The sequence below is a fragment of the Toxotes jaculatrix genome, chromosome 13 (assembly GCF_017976425.1).
Source record: "Toxotes jaculatrix isolate fToxJac2 chromosome 13, fToxJac2.pri, whole genome shotgun sequence".
NCBI classification, from domain to species: domain Eukaryota; kingdom Metazoa; phylum Chordata; class Actinopteri; family Toxotidae; genus Toxotes; species Toxotes jaculatrix.
In genome coordinates this window covers 21833544-21860566 of record NC_054406.1, presented here as the reverse complement: position 1 = coordinate 21860566, position 27023 = coordinate 21833544, and the positions used below count along the sequence as shown (strand labels likewise).

General features: G+C 42.4%; 2 protein-coding genes across 8 annotated transcripts; one reads left to right on the top strand and one right to left on the bottom strand.

The window, feature by feature from the left end:
- Positions 1–353: 353 nt before the first annotated feature.
- On the top strand, positions 354–27023 carry si:ch211-152p11.4 (regulator of G-protein signaling 1). 2 transcript variants are annotated; one of them, XM_041052783.1, is made up of 7 exons: positions 354–708; positions 1480–2096; positions 2431–2480; positions 2703–2836; positions 4805–4971; positions 5515–5728; positions 26990–27023. In XM_041052783.1, the coding sequence occupies exons 2-6, from the start codon at positions 1599–1601 to the stop codon at positions 5683–5685; spliced, it is 1020 nt and encodes a 339-aa protein (XP_040908717.1). In that variant the 5' UTR covers positions 354–708; positions 1480–1598; the 3' UTR covers positions 5686–5728; positions 26990–27023. The 2 variants fall into 2 exon arrangements, with proteins under 2 accessions (XP_040908717.1, XP_040908716.1); XM_041052782.1 differs by having other exon boundaries at positions 355–708; positions 1554–2096.
- atat1 (alpha tubulin acetyltransferase 1) lies at positions 7359–24199 on the bottom strand. Of its 6 annotated transcripts, XM_041052778.1 has the most exons (14): positions 24021–24146; positions 23795–23922; positions 23381–23441; positions 22719–22810; positions 22276–22333; positions 22010–22123; positions 20979–21080; positions 18638–18683; positions 18119–18164; positions 15288–15362; positions 14081–14294; positions 11236–11321; positions 9732–9816; positions 8807–9063 (listed from the first exon to the last, which is right to left on the bottom strand). In XM_041052778.1, exons 2-14 carry the CDS (start codon positions 23884–23886, stop codon positions 8944–8946), a joined length of 1191 nt encoding a protein of 396 aa, XP_040908712.1. In that variant the 5' UTR covers positions 23887–23922; positions 24021–24146; the 3' UTR covers positions 8807–8943. The 6 variants fall into 6 exon arrangements, with proteins under 6 accessions (XP_040908710.1, XP_040908711.1, XP_040908709.1 ...); XM_041052776.1 differs by lacking the exons at positions 18119–18164; positions 24021–24146 and adding an exon at positions 24153–24199 and having other exon boundaries at positions 7359–9063; XM_041052777.1 differs by lacking the exon at positions 9732–9816 and having other exon boundaries at positions 7359–9063.

Below are 27023 nucleotides of genomic sequence, written 5' to 3'. Positions count from 1 at the left end.
TACTTTCACCTCAGCGTCTCAAGATGTACGTAGAACACTAAACAAACAAAGTATTCGTTTACTAGTTTTATTGTCATTATTATTATTATTATTATTATTATTAATAATAACAATAATAATAATAATATTGTTGTAGTACTGAAGCATAATACTGAGGGTGGGATGGAATGTACGCACGCTGACATACAGTAAACTGTACCGTGTATCTGTGGGTTGTTGTTTGTTTTCCAGGACACACTTGAAATGATATGTGTGTGTGCGTGCGTGCGTGCGTGCGTGCGTGTGTGTGTGCGTGTACACGCCAGGCTGCAGGCGGCTCCTCTCATAAGTGTGTGTCGGTCTCAGGGACAAGTTGAGGCAGCAGTGAAGGTGTGGCAGCAGTCATGAGGAGGAAGCCTATCCGTGACATTCAAATGTCAGTGGGCGAAACTTTGCGGAACTTTTCCTGATTGTTTGTCTTCATTCCTCGAGCCCCGTTCAATTCAGCACATGAAAGCGTTGTAGGAGGAGGGAGGTCTGAGGAGCCCAAGAACAAATCTGGAGGCTGTACAGAAGCAGGGAGCGCCGCAGGTTGGATTTCGCTTTCTTCTTGAGGACCTGAACTTGGCACTGGTGGATCCCGAACCTCCGCTTCATGCACGTTGCTCCTGAGATTTGGAGTAAACCTCACGATCTGCCATGGACAGAGCTTAACAGCGGGGCGAAGAGGTAAACACTACACGGCACTACAGCATGTTTTGCTTCCTTAACATATCTACTCTCGGTCTGGTGGAAAGAAAACGTCCAAAACATACATTTATGTGTTTATTTCATTTCACGTGGTCTGTACATTTCAATTACAATACAGATCTTTAAAAGCCGTTTTCTCAAAATGATTTTTTTTCTCCTTTTCAGCAGCACATACACACAGTGTATTTCACAGCCTGATTTAAATAAGATTTTGTTCCTAACAACATGGCGAAAATGTATTTATTTATTTGGACATTTTCTGATTTATGGAGTGACAAAAATAGGTATCACACACACCCCTCCTCCAGTAGAGTTTTAAACCTAGCTTCAGATTTCTTTATTTGTATTTCATATTTATATAATATAACATTTCAGAAAACTTCCAGCAGGATAATGCTCCATGTCATAAAGCAAAAGTCGTCTCAAACTGGTTTCATGAACATGACAGTGAGTCCAGTGAACTTCAGTGGCCTCCCCCAGATTCCAGACAAGAATCCAGTAGAACCCCCTTTGGGATGTGGTAGAACAGGAATCATGTCAACATGGAGCAGAACCTCAAAGGAAGGTTCCCAACATATTGTGGACTCAATGAGAGCAAAGGGAGGAACTACCCAGTGTTAGTGTGGTGTTCCTAATAAAGTGAGTGTATAGTGAGCAGAAACAGTAATGTGGAGCAGCCTATAGTCTGTCATAGTCTATGACCTATGTTTCTGATTTATCACCTCTCCCAACCTTCTCTGCTTCCCTCAGCTTGCTGTGCACTTATTATCTATTTTTGAGCCTCATTTCTAGACTTTGCTTGTCTTTTTCACTTTTTTTTGCAGCACTTCCTTTTCCTACCTGTCTCAATCACTCCTCATACAGCGACCATGCGTAGATTCAGCTCTGAGGGATCCCTCCTGGATCTTGACTTCCTCCCATGGAAGAGGGTGGCACTGAAGAACCCAGATTATGAGAGGAATCGGGAGTCTGGCACCTACACGCCTCACACGGTGAAAGACGAGGTGCATAAGAGGTCAGCCGGCCTGACTCCCGCTATCCAGGAACCCATATCGAGTCCCAGTGAGGGGGGCAAGAAAGAGCTGACCAAGGAGCACAGCGTCAGTGTAGAGAACCTTAGCGAGCTGGGGAAACTGGACAAGAGCCACCTGGGAGTGTGTGTCATCAATGAAGGCTGCAGGGCCTACAGCGACAGCCAGCTGGCCCCAGCCGCCGAGGACAGCAGTGAAAGTGTGGAGACAGATGGCCCGCCTTCCGCATCTCCATCGCCCTCCTCCAACCCCTTCTCCTTCATATCGCTGCACAGACAACACCATAAACCCAAACTGGCAGCTGCGAAACTGCACCTCAAGAGTCTTTTTGGGCAGGTGGGTTGTTAATTAAGTTCCAGCCCACACTGTAACAGCTTCTCAACTGTCATTGCTGTCTGCGACCATCAGAAATGCCAATATTAAAAAAACATAATTCAAAAGGCTACGAGGCGGTAGCCAAAGATCTTGAAATCCCTGTTTGTAATGTTATCAAGAAGCTTCTAGGAGGTGGCGCTACGAAGAAAGGTCGGTGTGGATTGTAGATGAAACGCAATGCAGACATGGAAAGAGCTTCAGGGCTGTAGTTCTCCGTCAGAGTCAATCCTGGAAGGATTCACATTGAGCTGAACAGGTGGAAGATCCCCAGATAACTTTGTGGTTTCTGTTGCAGAGCCCTCATTCCTCCAATTCCAACCTGTTCAACACAGAGCAGAAAGACAGGTGAAAAGCTTTATTTTATTCATTGTTGCTAATTGATAGATATTACCTCACGTAAAATAATACAACAGTTGGTCTTCACCAACCTTATTAGACTGTTGTGACGCCACATGTTGTCCTGATGTTTGAGGACTCTCGGAGACGTGATGATAGTGTGTCTTTTGCCACGATCTGCCTGTTGACATCTGCCGCCTCTTCCTGTCCTTTCATGGTCCTTGTCCACAGTGCTACAGAGAGGAGGTCTCACCTGCACTTCATGCGTCAGTGGAGTCAGGTGGGCCACAGCAGGAAGAGGATGATCAGCCGAGAGGAGCTGGAAAAATGGGCCCAGTCCCTTAACGCCCTGCTGGCCAGTCAAAGTGAGTCCTGCTTTGTTCAGAGATCTGAGTTGTATTTAGCCAAACAACCTCTTGGAGACACTTTATTGGTTGACTGAAGCATCTGTTTTTTTTTTTTCAGTTGGTGGCAGCAATGACAGTAAAGGTAGAAATGGGTGAATAAAATAAGAGAAGAACACCATGAGCTAATGTGAACAATTCAGACTATAAAACATACAATAAATTTTTACCAGGTAGGAAATTCAACATGTGTGCATAAGACCTAAAGGGACCAGCACACATTTTACTTTATAGCAATGAAAACTCCACACCTTTAACTGATGTTAGATGATATACATATATATTTTCTTTTCTTTCTAGCCTCTTGCGCTTTTCATCAACCTGACATTTAACTGACTGACCACTTCTGCCTTGTGGGAAATCTTTGTGCAACTAAAAGTCCAGTCTGTCTCAAGTTTCCCCTGGGCTTTATCTGAACTCACAAGTTGCTGAAGTGATGTCAACATCTGAGCTGACGTCACCGGTTACTGTGTGCTGTGCAATAAAGCTAAAGAAGACTGCACTTCCCCTTGACCTTGCGGCGTCTATGAATAGAACACATAGTAAACACCAGGACTTATAAATCACACCTATGACAGGGTCTAAAAGTCTCTCCAAGCTAGAGGATGTTTGACCAGTCTGACATTAACAAGCATTACGGCTGCAGTGGTGCGTGGTGAGGAGACCTGCATGTCTGCACGGGCAGACTCCACCTTCTGTGTTAACGTGGAAGTATTATTTCTGTTGGAGTACTCTCACTATTCTCGAGTATAGAATGACGTACTGATGTTATCGCCCTATCACCAAAATCAGTACAGACCCTGATTAAACGCTCTGATAACACAGACAGAATATTCTGAATGCCACAGAATGTTTCCATTCAGCTCGCATGGCCGCCCATTTACCACAGATTCTTATCATTAGTTCTCAAATTATTTTAGATTTGGTATCACTTTTTTTTTTGTGTGGCCAAAATGGAGCTTTTGAGCACACTTAAAAACAGAAATGATGTTGAAGTGAGTTGGAAAGCAGATGAAAGCAAAATAGAAAACTGGAAGGTGGAAAAACTCATTCATCAATGAAAAGCGCCGCTGTTTGTTTGGAAATTCGGCATCAGGTTTTCCGGATTGGTAGTAGATGAGCTGGGATGGTCCTCTGGGTGAGAGGGATGGGTGTCGAATAACAAGACTTTGCTCTGTGAGGCTGTTCTCAGGCATAGCAGTGTTTTGAGATAAGGGTGGAGTCGTGCTTCAGCAGAACTAGTTGGCACAGTGTGTGTAATAGTGTAATAATGTTTAAATATGGAGCACATTTTCAGACAGTCTCTTATGGAAGACAGTCATAGTGCTTAAAAAAGGGCTCAGTTCTTAGCAGACATCACTCAAACAGGAGGAAACGGCACATCTGCTGGGGACTGTTTTCAGCGTCGGATTAATCACAATTCCACACACACCGTCTGAAACGGACCAATCAGCTGAAACTGAGCTGATTGCGTTGACTCTTGCAGTAGTGTCGTATGTTTTGGGAACTCTTGGTGCCGCCGTACACAGAGCCTGGCCCCTGAGGTCTGACCTCAGCACCTCTGTGTGATCTGGCCTCCGTTATCAGTGCCGTGCTAATTTGGCCGTCCTGTCTCCTGCAGCTGACGTGTGGGAACTGTGACATATTGTATGTGTGGTGTCAGCAGTTTGAAGCCTTCCTCTGCACAAAGCCACGGCTCACAGTCAAAGTAAGGAAGACAGCTCGAGTAGAGACAATGGGCGTGAGCCAAACATTTACCATGAGCCTGTGACACCCTGCTGCTGGCAACCCTTGTGTGTCTCCTTATTGGGCTTGAGGGATTGTTGTGTCAGTGTTCTGTGTGTGCGCGTGGGTGTCGTCCTCTTGTAACATGTGTAATGTGACGTTGCGTGGTGAGGTAAGCCCCACTTATCTTCCTCCTCCTCTCAGCTGGTGTGTCAGTGTTTGGAGCATTCCTGCGCTCTGAGTTCAGTGAGGAGAATCTGCAGTTCTATCTGGCCTGTGAGCAGTACAAACACTCGTCCAACAACTTCAGCCTGCACAGGAGGGCCAAGGACATCAGCGCCACTTACATCCAACCAGGGGCCCCACGGGAGGTACACACCTGTTTTTATATTCAATTTGGCTGCAACTTTTCTTTGTGAAAGGGGAAGTGTAATTCAAGTCCTGTCCTGTATGCCGCCTTCTTCCAAACAATGTGCCATGTATGTTTTGGATGCTCCTTGGGTTTTCCAAAGCTTGTCTCAGCAGTTCAAGTTTAACATCAATAGCTGCGTTGATGTGCAGAGCTAGACTTCACACAAAGTAGTGTTCTCATATAAGGGCCGTTGATGCTATGCTATGCTATAAGGGGTGACAGGCTAATGGAGAAAATAAACACGTATTTTAAGGCCTTTTAAGATTCACCATCACCCCGAGTGTACTGAATGATGCACAGGTGGGTTTTATTATTTATTAATCCAGCTCTTCATTTGGAAGTGAAAGATTGTGTTATTTCCTTTTTCAAAAGTTACATAGTAACACTTTAAACCTTTCACAGTCTCACCAGCAGAATAGTGTTAATGAACAAAAGCAACTCTTATGCTGGAATTGATTTTTTCAACAGGTGTAGTTCAGTCCCCTGTGTTGTTTTGCTGTAGGTGAACCTGGACAGTAAAACCAGAGATCTGACCATCCAGCTGCTGCAGGCTCCGTCTCACACCTCCCTGTCCCACGCACAGAAACGCATCTACTCGCTCCTGGACACGGACTGTTACCCCCGTTTCCTCCAGTCCAGCATCTACCTCTCCTTACTCCAAGAGGCCGAGTAGAAATCGCATGTTGATGACACCCTTTTGGACTCGGGGGGGGGGGAGGTTGGGGGGGGGTTGGGGGGGGGGGGCAAGTAGCTTGGTGGTTTCCTGTCACAGATTTCCTAAACACTGTAGATCGTAAAATATCTTCAAAAGACAAGAGCTGCTGCATAGGAAGTTTGTGCCCATGGGACAGTGTATGTAGAAATGTCAGTCAGTTCAATCAGTAGGATCAACATTTTGGGAAATAAGTCCAGTAAAGATGTTCGGATTACTCATGTCTGTGTTGAATTAGCCTAGCTTAGCTGAAGGACTGTTCAAAAACACAGCTACCAACAGCTCCAAAGCTGAATGATATAATCTGTCAGTGCTGTCATCACATAGTGAAGTTGTTGGGTTTGGTGCCATTGAGACTGGATCTACTAATTAGAGCTTCAGTGAAGCCACCATCACTGCAGTGGCATGGCATCTCACGTAGATCAGCGTAGTAACACTCAAATATTCAGGGTTACTGAGTTACAGGGTCACTCAACGTGCTGTAAAGTGATTCAGCGTGTTAATTTGTAACCTTTGAAAGTTGGTAGGTGTATTTTTTTTTAAACTTTGGTGCTAGTTACCAGGCTCGCTGTGTCTCCTTACTTCCAGTCCCTATGCTAAGCTAAGCTAAGCTAAGCTAAGCTATCCACATCCTGACTCCAGGATCAAGGAAACATCAATCAAATAATCTCATTTCTTGGGAGGTTTAACTGTTTTATTTGGCTTGTTGGCTTTGCGCTACAGCAGCAGCAGCAGCTACATTAGGCCCCCTGAGGATTTGAAAAGAAAAAAAAAACAAAACAAAAACATAGCTGAAGCAGTTTCCTTGCGCTCGTTTTCTGTGACCCGTGAAACTATGCAGCTCTCCTTTCAATCATTAAACATCCTCCCTGTAAGCAGCTGATGTCCCCATGGTCCAATAAGCTCAGTCTGAGTTTCCTCTGCTGACGGAAAGGAAAAACAAGTTCAGCAAGAATGAGCTCTTTGCTAAAAGGTCAAAGTACCATGGGAGTTACTTATATGGCAGAGGTGGGAAAACTGAGCTAATTGACTCAGACAGGTAAAATGACTACACAGCTACGAGGAAGCAGAGTTCAGTCAGACCTTAAACACTGTGCTCCGACCATTACTGCATGCAACAGCCTCTAAACAGCTGGTAACTGAAGAAGGTTATTTGTAATGAGTATTCTGAGTAGCATTTCCTTGAATGTTGATCCTGTAAAAAAAAAAAAAAAAAAAAAAACACCCTTGTGTAGTGAGGAAGAACATAAAGAAACAAAAGAGAAAAAAAAAGTGTTTGAGAGTTTTACAGAGAAAGCAATAAAATCCTGTTTTTTTTTATTTTATTTGTATGTGGTGTGATGATTCTTCAGAGGTCATTGCAGAGAACAACACATCCAAGTGTTCATCAGTGGATTGAGAGCAGCGGACAGTGAACTCGTGGAAGCAGAACGACCGGTTCGTGCACGGGGTTGCTGGGATACGGAGTTAGGAGGTGGAGAGAGAGACGTGCCAAATGTGTCGTGGACCAGAGCAATGCTGCGCTGCAGTCCATGGGTTGGGTTCTAGACTTTGAACCAATCTGCTGGCAGACATATAGGGGTCTTGAACATATCGGGGGGGGGGGCTGTAATTTTACTTCTTCCATTTGATAATCTTTTTTCTTTTTAATGTGGGTCTGGATTACAGCTGCTCCTCCTGGGGGAGCTGAAGGCTTAGATATAGCATCAATGATAAATGGATGATAAACAGTGGATGGAGTTTTGTTAAGTTGTCGTCATGTTGTGTTTGCTGATAAAGAGCTCTTAGTTGCTGCCTGACGAGTAGCAGCAGTTGTTTGGGTCGTTGCCAAAGGGGAGAGCAGGGGGTTTTGGATCCAAGAGAGCCGACCGAAGAGACACGGAAAACTCTGCTGGAAAAAATTCTCAGGACCAGTCAGTCGCTTTTATTTTACTGGCAGAAAGGCACTGCACACAGTGCTCCTGCTGCGGCCCCCGATGATTTCACACGTAACTCTTTTCATCGCCTTCTGTACAGAAGGGGAGCGACTTTAGCTAAAAAAACCAACGCAGGAATTCAAGAACCAGTGGGAGCAGAACAATGATGTCTGGCAGCAAAATGCCTGAAAAATCCCACGCTCCCGTCCTCCTCTGAAAGAACTGCACGGCAGACTCTGAATCAACTGAAGGAAATGACTCCAAAAGGCGTTTTGGGTACATGCTCACAGATGTTAGTCACTCAAGCCTGGAAAATCAAGCTAAAGGGAAAACGAGTAGTGTAACTGCCCTGGAGATGGCTGCAGGTTTTTCAGTTTTAGGTGCAAAGGTTTTGGACGTCTGCCTCAGGAACTTGAGCCTCCGCTCTGATCACGGAAGTAGACAGGATTTCTCCACACAGCTTTCACTGGTACTTCGCTTTTTTTTTTTTGGGAAGAAAGTAGGAAGTATCTCCATGGCTCTGTGCCAGTTGAGTTACGTGGAGAGTTTTGACTAAAGTCTTGCAACTTTTGCTTCCAAGCTTAGCTTCACCTTTAAATGGCCAGTGACTAAAGCAGCCAAAGACAAAAAATGGACCAGGTTATAACAACAAAAGTGATGGGGGAAAAAAAAAAAAAAAAGGACAGCTTAAAAGAGAGGTTAAGACTCCTGCCGACGTCTTACCCCTGGACACACCTGACGGCTGGGTTTTACAAAGTTCAGTCGCAGCTTGTCCTTTCTCATTCTGACTGTGGCTGTGACGAAGCCTGTCAGAGGGCAGGCGGCCAGGAGAGTGAGAGCTGAGGAAGAATACAGGGAGGGTCGCATGCTGCTGAACATTTACCATGACATGAACTAAAACCAGACCAGCTCAGGCCACAGCTGCTGCTTTAGTATAACTTCAGACCAACATTTTCACACGGGTTTGGCTGGTGTCTGATGGCTCTTGCAGTGAAATAACTCCTTTTGGTGTCTAGCACCCTATTATCTATTTGGTTCTTAGCACCCGTTTGGTCAGCTACTCGAGGTGTAAGTGGTCGACAGCTGAATTACTCGACAGAGGGCTCCTGATCACCAGGGCCGGGTGCTCCTGTATTCCTGCTTCTGCTTCACCCACTGGGCAGTGTAGCAGTTCTCTCCCACAGTCCACGACCAGCCCCGTCGGCTTCTGTCGCTTTCCTTCTCCGACAGACGTCCCCGGCTGACCAACGTGTCTCCTGCTGGACACTGTGGACTGTCCCACACCCTGACACTCTTCTCCTCATCACCACCACGAGCTTTGGCATCTGCAGCCAGGTGTGTCTCCCTGCTGTTTATGGAGGTCTGGTTGCAGATGCCATCCTTCTTGGAGGCGGACAGAGGTGGAAATGATAGAGGCTGGAACCTGGACGAAAAGGACGGTGCAGGGTCAGTGGAAGAAGGATAAGGACGAAGGCACAGGGCAAACATGTTGGCTGAAAATTTTACTGCATAATAACCCAATGTGTAGACATATGTGACGGAAAACGCACTGCAGAAAGTCCTCCTACCAAAATAACAAACGGACAAACAAAATTTGTCAGTGATAGAGTCAAAATTCAAGGACAACGAGCCCAAACGTACAGCCAGAGTCATGAAGAGCTGTCTTCAGAGACGAGACAAACAGGTGCAGGACAAGATGCGTGTCCATGTTCGTAAGTTCAAATAAGGTTCGGGGCCAGTGCTGACTCTTGTCAGACATGTTGTACATTGACAAATCAGCTTGTTTGTTTGCTAAAGGCGTATGTCACCTTGTTTGTAAGCCTCTACACCCTACGGTTACCCACAATGCTCCTCTATGGAGATCCACAGTGATATTTACATGTGTCTGCACAGAGCTGTAATTCCAGCTTCAGTTTCTGGTGAGGACCGTCTCCTTTGACCACAGTTAAGAATGCGTTTTTGGCCACACATGTCTGCGCATAGGGGCCGAGTCACCGAAACCTCCTCACGTTCTCCTGTCATGCTCATTAACCTCCCTGAAGATGTTTAACAGTTAAATGCCCCAAGAGTCTAGTGCAGTAGAGTAAATACCTGCTTTGTGGTGTGTGAATACTGGCCAACCTGTGTGTGTCTGTGTATCCCAGTGCGTATGACTGATCCCCCACTGGTCTCACACCTGAGGAGGCACAAGGTACTAACACATGAGGAAGGAGAGCAGAGCAGCCTGGCTGCACCGCACCTGACTTTAGTAACGTGCAATTCACACAGGGTGGTTTTAATGACCCTATATTCTTGGAATTTAAAAAATAAAAATGGAAAATTGATACTTTCCCATGAAAGAAATCTTTTCCCACTGAAACTCAGGTTAGAATTAAGCAAAATCGGATTTTAACAGCCCATTAAATAGTTCACTCCACAATGAATTCTTTTACGATTCTTCCAAACGGCTTAATGACTGTTTGTGTCTAACAAGAGAATCCTCAGTCTCTGCTCTGAGGATAAACTGCCATCAAGGGAAATCTTGGGTTGGGACAAGAAGGCAAATATTGGACTTGTAATGTGGATATGACTAAACTGCTGTTTGGCTATGAACTCAAACAGGCTGAATATACACTGACAGAGACAGTTGAAGACTGAAGAAAAAAACGTAGCTTGGTCTGATGGATCTGGATTTCTGCTGAGGCTGCAGATGGGTAGGGTCAGAGTTTGGAGAGGTGGTGGTGGTGGTGGTGGTGGTGGTGTGGGGAATGTTTTCTTGGCTCATTTTGAGAAAGTGGTAAATGGGACAGCACGGGAAGGTTTCTAATATCTTGTGGAATCAATGGGAGCAAAGGGAGGAACTACTCAGTGCTAGTATAGTGCTCCTACTAAATTGCTCGGTGAGTGTACTTGATACTGTCTTCAATATACTGAGATGCCATGAAAATATAAATCTATAGCCTATACACCTATTGAATGGCTCTGTGTTTAGTGGTCAGAGTCTCCTCTGGGTCTAATAAACTTAAAGCTAAATGGAATTTTATCTGCCTGAGTATATTACCTTCTAACAGCTGTTCAATATGCTGCAACCACTTCAGCACTGGGCCATGGTTTATGATTATTTGATCGCCGTTAATTCAGGATATTAGTTTTAAATAGGCGTGTGCTTATAAATCCGAGCCAGATAAATACCAGTGAGGGAGGTCCAAATACTCCAATAAAGGACATTAATATAAATAATCAATCAGGACTGAGATGGAGTGGAGTCCATGGATGGGACAGAAAGAAATAAACTACTCCAAAGTACACCACCAAGGTTTCAGCTCACAATGGAAGAGTGGATAATGACAGTTTCATTATAGAGTGAACTATTCCTTTAAATTCCTGCCATATGTCAGTCTCCCATCAGTGAAAGGAACTGGCTCAGGTGTCACGCACATCCAGATATTATTATGAGGCTTGCGTTTGACACCTGAGGAAGACTGTGAGATGCAGCTGAAAGCTCCGGCAAGGCAAGTAAGTGGCACTTGAGTTTAGATTTTGTCAGATTTTGTTGACTCCATGTATGAGTCTAGCAAGGTTTTTAACTGCCATTAACATGTTCACTGAACCTTACCTGGGAAGTGTCTGCCCAGCAGTCCAACAGCTTTGCTGTCCAAGTGCCGACTGTACAGGCTGCCTCTGGCAACTAGGTCCTGTTGGCTACCAGAAAAATGGCAACAGCCAGCAAGGAGGATGAGAAGAGAACGGAAAATGTACAGTGCAGGGTAAAAAAAGAGAGAGAGAGAGAGAGAGAGAAGACAGGGGCACAAGAAGGGATGGAAGTGCAAGCCAAAAGGACAGTTCAGTAAGACAACAGAAAGAAAAAAAAAAAAAGGATATAATTACAAAACAAAACCAAATATAACAAAACAGGAAAAAAAAATGCACACACAGTGTATCAATAAAACCAAGCATGAAAAATAAAAAGTCACAGAATGGAAATCACACTGGAAAATAGAAGGTGCAGCCTTGTCTCATACCAACCCTTTTGTTCGATTCATACCAATTCATGTGCGTGACCGCTGTACGACAAAAGGCCATGGCACGTGCAGTTTTGTGGCACATAGTTTAATTGGTTCTTAAAAAAAACGACAGAGTCATCATGTTCCCCTCTGCTGCGTAAATAACAAGGAGGTTTTAAAAAGGCCTAAAGGAGGAGAAATAATCATTCTAACAACAGCAGACTCTCCTTCTTCGTGTCACAGAAACAGGCTATCTATCAAGCTAAGACACCACAGTCATTCCTTTAAAGGGAAGAGTCAATGGTGTCAGTCAGAGGCTGGTCAATGGAAGCCCAGCTGAGATCTATTTAGGGAACTGCATTAACAGTTGATGATGACAGTGAAAAGAGGAGACGGGGTAAACACAATTTATCAAAGGGGTAGAGAAAGATAAATGGGGTGGGATGGGTGAACCAAGAAAAAAAAAAAAAATTGAAGGGGAAGGGAAAGAGAGAGAGAAAGAGACAGTGTTTAGAAAGTTGTGGTTGAGCGGAACAAACAGCAAGGACTGGCTGCTTTGTGCTGAGACACAATAAGTGATTAATGAAAGGAATGTGGCATTCATCTGCCAGGCGGAGGGAAACCTGGCACTGCCCCCCGGGCCTCTGCACACTGTAAGCTTCCCACCTCGTAACCGCAACCCCTCATTTACAATGAGTGTTAAAAATAAAGCATAACAGTATTTCAACATCTATCAATAATAAGACAACTGGGTAATTTAAGCTCACCAAGAAGGTGCAACCGGGAGGCCTATGAAATCACAGAACAGAACATTTAGGGCTCTTGGGCTCTAACACGATCTGATCCTGCCTGGGACCATAAGGGTTTAATTTTGTGTCTCACTCTGTAACACCTTTAAAAGCTGACTGTATGTGCAGATTCACATGGTGCTGATGATAAGTTAACTTTAAAGAATACACTTTTAGAAGGTAATTACTGGCACTGTTAGCCAGCTCTAAAATATCTAGCTCTAAATATGAAGAGCCTTTCAGTACTGTAATCTACTGCTATAGACTGGGTCTGGACTTGAATAATGAAGTCTGTTAGCATTAGCCTGCTGTCTAGGACATAGCAAAAAGGTTCCAAATATGGTAATAATGGTTATAATGCACAGCCCATTATAAACACTCGCTATATCAGTATAACACACTGTAGTACAACACAACCAATGAGGCATGAATGACTAAAATGCTGATGACTAAGAAAGACTAAATGTCAAAGTTATCCAACTAAATTACAATATTTATGTTTTTTCTTCGACTAAGACGAGACAAAAATATCTGGAGTTTTCGTTGATTATTCTTTTTCATTTGATTTGATTTGATTTATTTATGTATCTTGGGACTAAGACCAAAAACTAAAATAGCTAATACAAGTTAGACTACTGACTATCAATGTTTCTTTTTTTTTTAGACATTTGAAGTTGCATTGTTTTCCATGGTTCCATGTTCCTACCAAAACCAATTCTCTGTAGTCACGGTAAGACTCAAATTCTGACAGAATAGCTGCAGAACAAGTTGTGAACACAACATGGACATTTCGCCACCTTGTATATTGACAGGGCTAACTTGTTAACAAACAGTTTATTTATAAATCCAAGATTAATTTGGAGTTGTGTTTCTGCCCACTTGATGAAATACATCCGTTCTACTCTCTTTTAGCCCTGTTTTTGGTCTCTGCCAACTCTTGAGAAAAATATATGACTCTTTAGTCTCTAACTGTGTCTGTCTGCCAATTTCTGCTGAGCAGGTAATGTACCTGCTAGACCTCCTGTGGGTTTCTAGAGCTTTTTTCACTCAAAACAACCATTTGGTGAAGCTCTATGAGACCACTATAAAGACCTCACTGTGAACAGTTTCCTGCTGCTAGCTGCAGGTGCTAGCGTAGACGTCTAGCGTAGTCTGGCCTTGTAAGGCCAGACTACACACGCATAGCAATGTAATCTACTCATAGATTTCTCATTTATGGCCCAACAACTTTATCAAAGACTCCTCTCACACCTCCAATGGACTATTCACCCACTTCCATCTAGAAAAAGGTAGAGCGTGGCGTCTGGATCACAACCACAGTACTGTCAAACAGCTTTTTTCCAACAGGGTGTTACATGCTACTGAACTCTTTACTCCCTCCTGCTGAGCACTGCAGACACACATAAAGGTCAGGTCTAATGAATGTGTCATTATTGTTCACAGCATCACACTGAAGGAATGTAAATTCGTTCCTCTGTGTACTGTGAGTACTGTATATGGAGATCTGCAACCTTGAAAATTCAAATGCTGTGTCTGGAATCCACTGAATATGCAAGGGGTTTAAGAAAATAGTTAAACGACAGTAGGAATGGTGCAGAGACAAGATCCAGATCACAGCGTAATAATATGTAAACGTGGTCAGAAAGACCGGATGTGGACCGCTCCTTACCTGGTGCGTCTTGCCCTGCAGCGGTCGATGAGAGGGGACTGTGGGCTCTGGTCCCTGCTGCCCCCCAGGACGGATGCTGGAGCGGCCCGAGGGGCCACCCTGCTGGGGGAGGATCCCACACTGAGGGAGTGGGAGAACTGGGAGGATCCCGCATGCTGGGGGGAGTGAGGAGGAGCAAACGGCCATGGAAGAACCCTCTGCTCCTGACGCACCACTGCACAGGAAAGCAATTCTGATTAGTGACTTTATGGATGTGGGAACTTTAAAGAACTGTTTCTTTTTCTATAAAAAAAAGATGCAATCACATTATACATGTTTATGGCTCATGACTGGCTGATGTTAACACTTTGCAAAGCTCCTGAGAGCTGTGGAAGACAGTGAACTGATCTCAGTGTCCGAAAATTGGTGGAGTAGTGTATAAAGGCACAATTTCAATCGAGGATAATCATCTTATAAAAAAAAAAAAAAAAACAGCAGTTAATACACCTGTCAGTCAGCAGTGAATAATAATAATCTACATTCTAGATGTATTTCTTTTAATGTGAGATATTCAGTCATAGGACAGTGTAATTTCATCCATGATTGTTCCATTTTCCTGGTGCTTTCTTTTCTTTGTTCCTTCAAACAATAAACTGCCAATCATCTTTCATCCAAATGCAGGGAAATGATAAAGCTCAACGCTTTGTCTTCATAACTATTCTCAAATTAGGAACTAAACAAGTAATTATTGTATTTAGTTTCAACGTTTTCAAAAAAATATAATGAACTCTTTCATCTATCAAAGACATCACAGAGCCAAACTAGACCTCAGAATAACACAGTGAAATTTCCATCTCTGGAAGGCTTAATGAGTCACCTCATCAAACACAACATACTTCAATAGATTTATATGTTAAGAGTTTTATACAATACATCCATCTGTCGCTTACACGTAACCTTTGACTTGTCCTTGCCTGGTAACATGTCTGAAAAGCACTTTTCAAACACCACGCCACAGCCACTTGATAACCTCATGCCATTTAAGCTGCATCAGATAATTACAGACTCCATTTGTCTGAGTGGCTCAAACAACTAGAAAGACTGCGATAACTATGATAACATCACAGGCTCACCAAAAGCCTGGGCCGTGTTAGTGATGAAACACTGTGTTTCCACTGCTGAATGCATCTGTTTAACATGTATGAGTGTGGCGAAGTGAAATGTTTACCTTCTCTCTCCATTAAAGAGTAGGGTTTGATCTCTCCGTCTGGCTTTTTTAGGGGAACCTTTCTCAACTGGGCAGCTGTGGAGGAGAACACACTCAGAGCAGGGCCGGACACAGAACATGACAGGGTCTCCCTCCCACCCCGACTCCCTCCACCTGCAATACAGCCTTACATAGCGTCCTCTGCAAACTATATTTTAACAGTATCTCTTGTGCCAGCACTGTAATATTATCAAGAGGTGAAGGTAATTTTTTTTGTTCCCTTTTACCTGATTTCAGATTTGCTAGCTACTTTAGCTTAGCACTTAGCGATGGTCTCTGGCTACTGAACTGGAAGCATGGCGATGCACCGTGGAAACTCAACTGTTAACTGCTGTAGTTAGCCAGCCCACATAAAACAAACTGCAAGTCTCCAAAAGTAGAATAGGTGGCAGATCTTTCAGCTCTCAGGCTCCTCTACCGTGGAACCATCTGCCAGTAGCTGGTGTGAACCGACCCAGCTTAGCTCCTACTCTCCCTGACTGGGGGGAGTGTCTGAATGAAATGTGACCATCTTCTCTGTGCTTCCATTACGAACAGTTTCCCAACAAAAATCCCATAGAGACTGTGTCTGCCCCCAACCATCTAAACTAAATTAAATCAAAAGAAACTACTACCACTGCAAAAGTGTAACAAAATAGGGAAATTAAATGTGCACTCTTGCACATTAGATCTCTGTCATTTCAAGATGTATTAGTAAATGATCTAAGAATCAGATCATAATATTGATTTATTGTGTCTTACTGAAACCTGGCTGTGTCATGAAGACTGTACGCTAGCCTAAATGAATCCAATCTCCCCCAGTCATATTAATACACACATTTCTTAAGGCACCAGCCGAGGAGGTGGAGCTGCAGCCATTTTCTACTGAAGCCTATTAATAAACCTAAGCTCAATAACTCATTTGAAAGCCTTGTTCTTAGTCTTTCACACCCAACCTGGGAAAAACAACAGCCAATTCTATTTGTTACAGTGTACTGCCCTCCTGGCCCGTAATTATAGCAGGTGATCTTAAGATTCTTGTGGACATCATTAATGACGGCCTTATGTGGTAGTGTGAGCAAGTAGCACACTTGACCTGCACAACAAAGCCAGAGGTTGTCCTCCTCTCAGAGTCGCTGGGCAATAGAGCAGAGCAGTGTTTGTTTGTGAGTAAGAATAAAAAAACAAACTAAGCAAGCTGAACTGTGTGGGCCTGGTGGCTGTGCAGAGTAGAACCCATGGTAACACTGATGTGTGCTACACTGGTGGCCAACAGCACTCTAATCAGAGGATGTCAGAAGTCCCTAACGGCCACAGAAACATATTATCTAATGATATAATTAGCCTAGATAGGATTGTCCTGCCCTCCAGTACCACTGTAAGGAGTCCTGGAGTTATCCTTGATCAGGATGTTCTTTGACTCCCACATAAAACAAACTGCAAGTCTCCAAAAGTAGAATAGGTGGCAGATCTTTCAGCTCTCAGGCTCCTCTACCGTGGAACCATCTGCCAGGATGGGAGGCAGACACCCTCTCCATGTTTAACAGGAGGCTAAAAACTTTCCTCTCTGATAAAGCTTATTGTTAGTGTTGGCTTAGGTTTGCCTTGAACCATCCCCTAGTTATGCTGCTACAGGCCTAGACTGTTCCCATGATGCACTGAGCTTCTCAAAAAAACATGTTTTCCACCATCTACATCTCTAACAGCACTGGCGACATGAATCAGTGTGACTGCAAAGCACATCTGAGTGCCAAGCAGTACAGAAGACACTCATCATGGACAACGCAAACCTCCATACATCTAAGGTGACCCAAAAGGGCCAAAAAAGAGCAACAAAAAAGTAACTGAGAATAATTATGAAATAATAATATATTATCAACAACATAGCTCAGCATCAGTCATCATACGTTTCAATTTGAATTTAGCTGAATGTAAAAAAATCTCAAATATGTGCATTAGTATAGAAGTATAGTCAAATTCAAAGCTTGCATGTTAACATGCTGTGACCTCCCCTTTTTAAAATAATGTCCTTTCATTAATACCATATGAAACTCAAGGTACCAAACACTCTTGCATTAGCTAATAAAGCTACTTAGCTAGCTGCCTGATGCACAACAAAAAGCCTGAGTGAAACCAGAATTTCCAGATTCTGTTTCAAAAATAATAAAACATATACACACCGACATTTTGAAATGATTCAAAATATTAACAATGCAGCCCGATGGAGCGAGCTCCATTCACTCCACGTATCTTGACACCGTTCTAGGGACTGCAGCTAATACAGATATAGCTGTAACAATAGCAGGACACGTTGTGCCGAACAGTGTACATGTTTTTTTTTTTTAAACAACATAGATTTAAGTTAAAAATACTGGAAATACATAAGCCAGTGGAACAGCCGCTGTGGTGACTTTTAACAAACTGTCAGATATTTAGAGACATTTGTGGGGGAGGGGGGGTGTCAGGAAACAGGAAGGTACTCTACTGTCAGTCAGGTGTTCTGTGGGACTTTGAGGTGGTCTACAGCATGTGGATCTCTGTGGATACTCTTTGTAGCTTAGGACAGTGGGTTCAATATATGGCATTGATGCATAGTACACGACATAGCCAATATTGTACCTGTATAGGTAGATAAATACATGTGATGGGAGGGGCGGGGGGGGCGGGGGGTGCTGAAACTGGCTGAAAAATTGTGAGAAAGAAACATGAGACCAAGAGCAGCATACATATAATTTGGACCTAATTATGGGACAAAGGAAGGGGTACAAGATGCTGGGGAGGTATGAGAAAAGAAAAGAGAAAGAAGTCCTTACAAAAAGCCGTACATCCCCTGATCCGTCAGAGGAGAGGAGGGTGAGCCTGGGAGAGTTTGGTGAAACAAAAGATTTTGGTACTAGAATCAAAGCAGATCATTATTTTTGGGTCGATTTTTTTCCAAACTTGCACCTCAACAAAAAAAAAAAAAACAAACCCAAAACAAAACATGAATTTATCGTGACGCCGAAGACAAGAGTTCACTTTGAAGCTGTAGCATATAAAACATGTCTTGTAACTGAACTTAATAACTTATCTTCATAAATATATGTGGTTGTTCTGGTATCATGCAGCTTCTTTTTTTTTGAATACAAAAGTAAGCAGAAACAGGGCTGATTTATAGTCATACCCAGAATGCTAACCAATCACAGGTTCAGCCACTGAGAATATCAGGTTTGAAGCCGCCCACCTCATAGCTCATGTTACCACAGAGAAGAAAAACAAATACAAAACCCTTGTTGCAACAACAACAACAACAAAAAAATCAAAGCAATGAGATCAGGGTGGTGAAAACCTACCTGCTCTGTTGAGGAAGAAGCCCTCGAACACCACAAAGTTATTGACCTGGAATATAAAAGGATGAAAGTTCAGTACAGATTTTTTTTTTTTTTTTTAACAACCAGACAGAGGGAATTATACACCGTAAGTTTACTCTCAGTTTGAGTCTTTCTGTAGCCTTGTGGGCTCAGTCTAATTCCCCCTGCCTAATGGGAGAAGTGGAAGAGAAGTGTGGATAGCAGTGAGCTTCCTGTAGCTATGACCAAGGCAAACTGCTGAAAAAAAGCATAGTCAGCAGCCAGTTTTCTGGCAGAGACACTAGGTACAAGTAATAAATAAATATATCAATAAATAAGTGGGCTAAAATGAGTTGATTAAGCAGCTGATTTCGCCCGGAAATCGATGGTCAGAGCAGGCTAAATGTTAGAAGCTGCCACCTGAATGTCTTGTATACTGATCATTTATTAATAAGAAAGAGTGTTAGGGCTTACCCGCTCAGTTGCACCTGGGCACTTTTGTAAGCAAAACATAGTAGAGCTCAGGAAAAAAAAAAGGGATTCAGGATTTGGATTTGATCTGCTTTATTTTAGCCAGTAGTGACTCATTAAAACGTGCCTGGGTCAGCCCTCATACCAATCCTTAGGATCGGGATTGGGATGCCTCAGGATTTTAGTATCCTTTGTTAACTCAAACTACGGATTTTAATTGGCCTTTCTGCTCAGCCAGATCATGTGACTTTTATCCGCTGATCAGGAGTCAGCGGATGCAACACGGGAAATACTGAAATTGGTTAAGGGAAAAGTAGTTAAGCTGCTCTGATACCTTAATGGAAACAGTTCGCAGCAGTTCATTTTTGAACGGCCAATGTGACCTATGGCTCGGTCACGTGGCGTTCAGCTGACATGTGCTGTAGTGGCATTTGTGGGGCTGGCCCCACTGCTGCAGTCCCCATAAAGAGAAGATACTCCTTGAACCTTTCGCCACTGTCGGGCCTGAAGGTCAAGTGTGTGAGAAAGTATATACAAGTATACAACTAGTACACTGATATTAGTATACTTACCACATAAAGTATGCTTGGGAAATGTACCTGAACCTTACTTAAGTTTACTTGATTGAATGAACTTGGAGTATACTTTTTTTTTTTCACGTGGGTAATACTGCTCAGTCTCAAGGTCTTGGGTGGGATGGGCGAAAAAAATCCCACATTTTCACCACTAGGTTGGGATGTCTTTTGACCTCCTCACTCCCATGGCTGGACTTACTGTATTAACATTCATATGGCCCTATCACACAGAGTTCATTAGATGTCTTATCTGCGTGAGCAACAAATGTTGACCAAGTAAGGAGGAAAAGGCTGAGACTTTGCCACCTCATGGAAAGTTCTGCCTATTATAGCCTCAACCGCCTCCAGCGAAAACTAGATGACACATGCACCGAACGCACGCAGAATTCATCTTATCTAGTAAAAGATGTGGTTTCCAGGAACAGAGACTTGGTGTTCCTGCCACTTGTCTCTGGAGTTCTAGTTAATGGCTAATCATGGGCCTATTGCCCTGGCTATTATCCCTTCCAGAGTGATTTAGAGAATTGTGCTAAACGAGCTAGAACTGTTTATTGGTTTTAAAAAGCAGGACTGTCCCACGTACAGTGGATTCAGAAAGTACTCAGACCCCCTTCCCTTTTCTCCCGTTTAGCTATGTTGCAGCCTGACGCATAAATTGTTTAAAATGATTTTTTTTCCCTCATTAGTCTACACTGAGTATCCCATAACGCCAGCGTGAAAACAGAATTTTAAAAATGGTCTCACAAAATTACAGCAAACATAACTTAAAGATAACAGCTGTGCTGTGATTCCAGCTGTATTTACTTATGAAATGCATGTGCCTGCTGCGGAGGGAAAGGCCGACCTTGTGCTCGCGGGGCCATTCTGGCGACTGTCTTCTACAGGACCTACCCGATGGTGTAGCAGAAACTGGCCAATGGGGCAACACTGACACTCAGCTGACTGACTGAGTGCACCTTTCAAATATCCTCTCTTCTACAAACACACTCACAGAGACTGATCTACTTTTAAAGCTTTGTTTCATGCAGACCAATAATACTGGACCGTAAGCCGAGAGATCGAAGAGAAAGAGGTGGTAGTGTCTAAATATAACCCCAGTAAGTGGAGCAATCACAGTGAATGTCACTTGAAAGAAAAGATTTTCACACTGTCAAGATTAAAAGCAAGTGACATTTTTAGAAAGATCTCATTGGTAGAAGTGGAAGTTCGACAGATTTGTTTTTAATAGTGTGCAGCAGACAGGAGGGAACTATGCGTTCACATACAGTGATAGCATGATAGGAAAATGCAGACTGTACCTGTGGAACGCTTTGCGTCAGGCAGTAATGCTTTGCCAAGAAAGACAGCAATTTGGGCGAGGGCCTGTCGTAAGCCATCAGCACCGGCTCTAAATTCTTGTGCTACAGAAGAGACGGAGAGAAAACAAGATAATTAGCAATGAACTGTGGACATCCTCTGCACTACAGGTAGGAAATGTACTGGCACATTTCTCTAGTTTTTTTATTTTCTCACAATTAAGTTGCGTGATGCGTTTTTTTGTTTTTTTTTCCAGGCACCCAGGATTCCTGAAATTCCACTCATTCTCAGCATCAAAAGTAAAGGTGACAGTTGGGAGCGCTCTCATGGCCACGACGGACATGACACTGTGGTACTTTGTTCCAAAAAATGCAGCAACAGAGTATTTAGAACTTGTTACCGCATTTATGCAGCGGTTTTTGGTCTGTTCTCTATTTCTAATCTACACAAATAGATCTGTCATAAAACACAGTCTGTTAAAATTGCAGGGTCACTGATATAAATGTCAATGTTAAAATATAAAGTGTTGTGTTATACTGCTCTTCTTGACACATCTGGCTGGACGTTTGTCCGAGTAACTGAGTAGAACATGATCCAAGTTTCACTTGTGGGTCATTTCCCTCAATGTCTTTGAGGAGACATCCCGCCTTTCAGGGTGGTCCTGTGGACCAGGTATGGACAATTTTGCCTTTATATGTGTCAAGCTACTAGTTACCACAGTGCTTTGAGCACTTATTAATTATTCAAGAGACTCCTGCTTTTCTATTTTGTGGAACATTGAGAGACTGAGATGCACAGAGAAACTGGCCGCATCAATATACGCATAAAGTTTTCAAACTCTGAAATATCAGTATCAGTATTAGCCTCATGACTGTATTTCATCACAAGATTTATCTTGGCAAGCGATCTAACCCACAGACTGCTCATGTACTTTTCTTTAACTGAAGAGCCTGGAGAAGTGACTGTAATAAAACCCTCCACTACATGGAATCCAGTTTCTAGTAATTGGCACCAGACCAGGGGAATGCTTCACCTGCAACATGAAATCAAACAGCTCTAATCCGTAGCCATGTCGCTGCAAGTTCTCCGCTATGTAGAAATCCAAAACACACAGGGGCTCCGCCTCTATGTGCACCCCCTGTCGATCCTGTGCAGGAAACACAGCAAGCATGCATGTACAGCTGATGACATACGTTCAAACAGATAAGATCAGTGAAGCATGTGGAATTATAGCTGGCCTGAAAAGATAGTAAGATAAAAAAAAAAAAAGAAGAGCATTAAGGGAAATAGGTGACTCACAAGCAGAAATAACTTCTTGTAGCCGACTTTGAGAAATCCCACAACCACACCATGTCCTCTGTATGTAGGAGAAAGGAGGGACAGCCATAATTAGCAAGGGTAATTAGTTAGGGTGGAGGGGGCAGGGGCACAGTGAATTGCAATGAGTAAGACTCTGTGCTCTGAATAACTTTTCATGTCACAAGCACCAACCTAGTTTTCCATTTGGGTGATTTGAGGCGGGCTGCTGCCATGAGAATTAAGCACAGTCTCTTGTATGTCTCAACACTACAGTACATGCACTGTGACCACAGTATGACTCACTGCTGGTGAGCTGAGCAGGTCCACTTGAGGAGCTCAGTCAGTTCAGAAACATACAGTGTGTGTGTGTGTGTGTGTGTGTGTGTGTGTGTGTGTGTGTGTGTGTAGAAGAGCGAAAGCCGAGGGAAGGATGTGGGATGTACCCGTTTCTCTCTGCGTCCTTCAGCAGGTACAGCTGATGCCTCTGGGACTGCAGCTTGGAAGCACTCGTTATAGGTGCTGTGAGATGCTGGGCCTGTGGAAAGCAAGCAACCACACATGAGTACTAATGGAGTCATCGTGAGTAAGTACATACATGCAAACATATATACATACTGGCACACATATGTGTGTGAGTGTATATATATACATGTTCATAACTGCATGGCCAGTGTTAATGATAGGATTGCTGCAGTGTGTATAAGCTCCATAAATGCAAGGACAAAGAGATTCAAACACAGTTTTTATCCAAGTGCAATAACAACCTTCAATACTGCAAAAAAATAATAAGCAATATACTGTTTTTATGCATAGACTGGGTGTGTATGACTGTATATGTTTGCTATGTATGCTGCTAATGTTGTTATATGTTTTATTTATTCTTTTTTATATTTTTAACAGACTCGATGCATTGACTGGAGAGCATTTTAAATTTTGTTGTACCTGTGACAATGACAATAAAGATCTATTCTATTCTATTCTGTTGTCAAGACCAAAGGTTGTTCAAAGATCTTCTATTGTTGAGGTTACTGAGTGTATATCTCAAAATGACTTAAAAACACGTTTACGCCAACAACTAAAAAAAAAAACATAAAATCAAACTCACCTTTGCTGAGGCTCTGCCAAGTTCATCAATAACTGTGGCTATGTGGGCTTGAAGATCCGGCCTGCAAATATAAACATGGTTGAGTAAAATATCATTAGACAAGGAGTGGCTGACTAATACATTACAGTCAAACAGCAAGGGGAAGGTCTTAATTATGACAGTGGCATAAAAACCACAACAACAACAACAAAGTGAACACACAAAGCAAAGGTTTCAAAACCCAGCTGTGTAGCATTTTCACGTGTGCTCATTTACTTGCAGTGTGGCCCCTTAAATTGGCAGATTTCTGAATGGTGTCTGGTGTTGCACTTTATGGATGGGCTCTAGACAAGGCACTGTTTGTTGGTAGCTAACAACAAAGAGAAAAGGAAAATGAGTCAATATCATATATCAATATCACATCTTCTAACTTACCTTCCTGCTGATTTACGACCTGCAACAAGAGTCTGGTCCAAGATGGAGACCCTCTCTGAGAACAACTGGTTAATATCGAAAGGAAACTCCATAATACTTCTCAGCCAGATTAGCTGGACAGCTAATATCTAGCAGAGGAAACACAGTCAAACCCAGCAGCAGAGCACAAGCAGGTGGAAAGCTAGCTGTATAGCTAGCTAACGGGCCGGCTGGTTATCTCACTTACCGAGCGCGAAAACAACAGTTAGTTACCGGCTAGCAGTCCGAAGACGACAACAACATTTCAACATTGCACTGACAGAATGTTACTCTAAATAATGCTCTGTAGGAGAAGCAACAACAGGTACCTGCTATTTACATTGTCACTGCATCTCCATTGTGTCTCTGTGGTTGGGAGTCACTCCCTGGCAACATAAACCGTAATATACGTAAAAGACAGCGGCATCAATCTGCTGTGCAGCGACAGGACTCGCGTAACGTTGATTAAAAATCTCTGAGAAATAACGTCAGAGTAAGACAAAAAGGTGTTGGGCAGAAATGACACCATTAGCCAACTTTTAGTTGGTAATATGAGTTTATAACAATTGTTATGGAGCCGTTTTTGAGTTTTACGGTAAAAATGGATGAAGACAACAGGAAGCTTGATTTTCAATTTTGTCAGAGCTTCACTACACCCAAATGTAGCTGCAAGCGTTACGGGTTTATTTACTAAATCTCATTTAAAAGTGTAGACGTCTGTCCCAAAAAATAGACTTTTAGTATGCATTACCGGACTAACAGATCATTATTTAAAATGTTTATTATTATTAATCTGGTGTATTCATATATTTTTTAAATAAATATATTGAAGAAGTTCCAAATCTATCCCAGTCCCTCAACCCCAACGTCCTCTGTCCTCGTCCTTTATTCTGCCTTGTCATAGATAGATACATTTAATGTATAATAAATATAAATACACTTAATGTGAGGCCTTTGCTGTGTCAATATAAAAGACAAATAAATGAAGGTGCCCTGAATGTTTTTGGGACAGAAGATTTTGTAATGGCATGGCAACACTGGCAAATTCTTATGTAATTATTCAAACACAAGCTTGAACCAGAAAAGTAGAAACCCCTTTATAATACACTACAGTGATATGTGCTATTCTGATATTTGCTACCTATTTGAAACATGTATTTAACTGTTGCTGACGTGATGTCTGAGTTTGTTTTGTGGTTTCGTTTCTATGGTCATTTCTGAGGCTGTAGTTTGTGGTTATTTGTTTGCATTACATATTTAATTGCAAGTCCATCCATCTATCCAACCATTAGCTATAACACGCGAGGGGGTTGAGGCAATCCCTGCTGACATTGGTCAAAGGGTGGGGTACACCCTGGACATCTTACCAGTCTATAGAAGAGAATATATTTCCAATATCTTAATGTTTTATATGTAAAAAATAATCAGTAAACTCCCAAAATATACTACAGAACTGAGTAATATAAAAAACCAAAAACATTGTTTTGCTAAACATTTTAAGGTAACCATAAATTAAAATTAACCATGTTACTGTTTTATTTTTACATACTTGTGAGTGGCATGTTTTGCTGCACCATCAAGTTAGGGAATCCATTAACAACCAGTGTTACCACATGGTGGTGCTGCAAGCAAATACATTCTGAAGCCTGCCAGAGGAAGAGTTGAACACCAGAGTCTGTTGAGTTATGCAGGTTTTTTTTATAACATTGTGTGTTCCAACATTTATGACCTCTACAGTATTTTTATGTGTATTTTATGCGTATTTTGCTTGTCTTTGGGGGGGTTTTGTCCCCATAGGAATAAAACATAAACATCTACCTGCAGGAGAAGTGGTACTGGTAATGCAGTAACAGGAAGAAGCCATAGTTCAAATGTGTGACACATTAAAAAAAAAAAAAAAACCTGAATAAATAAATGAATTAACATGATGAAAACACATCTGTCTCCCTTAACGGCTGATGTGAATTATGGGTTGTGGCCTTCACAGTCACCACATCTCAATCCAGCTGAACTATTGGAGATGTTGCAGCCACATTTTAGTCAGCATTCTCCAGCACCGTCATCAAAACGTCAAATGAGGGAATATCTGTTGGAAGAAGGGTGGGCATCACTTTAGAGGAGTTCCACACAATTGGAAAATCTATGACAAGATGCACTTAAGCTATGCTGCAGGCTCATGGTGGAACAACGCCTTAGTTACATACTTAATGCTACTTTTTCCTTTCGTTTCTCACCCGCCTATGGTTTTAATAGTAGTAAGTGGGCCTCTGGTATTTGTTTACTTGTACAGTATTTCTCATATACAGTGTAACTCATGTTGCTTTGCATGCAACACCAAGACAAACAACAAAATATATAGCAGAAAAAAGGCCAACAAAAGGTAGAAATAAACTGTGAAGAAAATAAAACAGTATAAAGTGAAATAGTGACATTTATAGTTCAGACTTAACATCAGCAAAAAAAAAAAAAAAAAGAAAAAGAAATGGCAATGAATAGATTTTTTTTTAGAATTTTAAGGCTTTAATAAATCTTTGTGACTGTCTTGATGCAACTTTTTGAAATTTCAGGTTTTAATCCATAAATACACCAAGGTTGTGATATGAAATCGATAGCAACGATGGCCTCTTTACAACTTCAGCATTTGCTGGGAGTCATGTTTTAAGCCAACTGATGATGATGATGTTCAATATTCACTCTCCTTTTAACTCTGTTTTGCTCTCCACCAATTCCTGAGATCAGTCAGAGTCAGTCTTTCATATTTGGGAACCAAAACTATTCAAAACTTCTAAGTGAAAAAAGTCCAGGTTCCAGAAGTAGAAGCTGTAGCATTATTTGCGCAAGCTGTGTTCTTTTTTTATCTCTTACTCACAGTGGCAGCAGCAGAAGTAGCAATAATGGAATAATCCTGGGTTTTAAGGGAGAGTATTCTCACATGACAGCCTTAATTTTCCAGAGGAGTTTCTACCTCCAGAAAATTTGAGAAACTTTTCAACTTGGAAATGTAGTAAAACTGACCTGTAAAAATACTGAATCTATTTACACCTTCAGTCCAGAAATGACAGCAGTGATCATAGAAATATGGGTCAAACTATTGTACCATACTGCTCCTCCATGACTGTGGAAAATGCTTTTTTATGTTGCTATACACCTAACAACAGGAACAAACATTATGCATGCACAGCAGCTTGGTGGTTTTCTTCTGAAAGGAAGA